The sequence below is a fragment of the Lottia gigantea genome (assembly GCF_000327385.1).
Source record: "Lottia gigantea unplaced genomic scaffold LOTGIsca_2263, whole genome shotgun sequence".
Lineage (NCBI taxonomy): Eukaryota > Metazoa > Mollusca > Gastropoda > Lottiidae > Lottia > Lottia gigantea.
The window spans coordinates 1-810 of NW_008708612.1; the positions used below are offsets into that span (position 1 = coordinate 1).

An 810-nucleotide genomic window follows, 5' to 3' on the forward strand; every position below is an offset into this window, starting at 1 on the left:
AAAAAATGGGGTGGGGCATGATGTGTGCGGGTACTATGTATTTTGTAGTTAATTTCATTACTGGATGGTATTTTGAAATAAGACTGTAATTTACTCTCTTGTGAGAATTTGGGTGGCCCTGAAAAGGGCCGTTTGAGTGCTCTTCGGGAGACTGACTGGTAAGCAAAAGCTTAACCTCCGAATCCGTAGAGGGTTCGGCCTTGTCTCTTCAAAGCATAGACGACATCCATGGCAGTGACGGTCTTCCTCTTGGCATGTTCAGTGTAGGTGACAGCATCTCGAATGACGTTTTCTAAGAAGACTTTCAATACACCTCTGGTTTCTTCGTAGATAAGGCCGGAGATACGTTTGACACCACCTCGTCGAGCTAGACGTCTAATAGCTGGCTTGGTAATACCTTGGATGTTATCACGGAGAACTTTCCTGTGACGCTTGGCTCCTCCTTTTCCTAAACCTTTTCCTCCCTTTCCTCGTCCAGACATGGTAGCAGTTTGATATTCGTACCTTACACTTGTAACGTAAACTGAATAATGATTCGAAAATTTTTAGCCTGACTATATGAATGCCGCGCGCGGACCTATGAGAGGCCCTCACATTTGATTTTACGAATTTGACCAAATACCTGATACGTTCAAAATCCTTCTTTCGCGTTGAAATGGGGTTTTGAGCCTAAGACATCTTTCCCAATAGTCAAAATTGGTTAAATTTTCAAAATAAGGCAAGGGGAAAGGTTTTAATTTGACCCACTTCACTAGCTTTATCGCTTGCCATTGGCAAGAAGATACGATACTGCAGAACTCCGAATAGGAG

The 810-nt window shown here is 43.1% G+C and overlaps 1 protein-coding gene across 1 annotated transcript; it reads right to left on the reverse strand.

Moving 5' to 3' along the window:
• Positions 1-170: 170 nt before the first annotated feature.
• LOTGIDRAFT_147329 (hypothetical protein) lies at positions 171-482 on the reverse strand (the record flags this gene model as incomplete). The annotated part of the gene is made up of 1 exon (XM_009054822.1): positions 171-482. The coding sequence occupies one exon, from the start codon at positions 480-482 to the stop codon at positions 171-173; it is 312 nt and encodes a 103-aa protein (XP_009053070.1).
• Between the last annotated feature and the right edge of the window lie 328 nt (positions 483-810).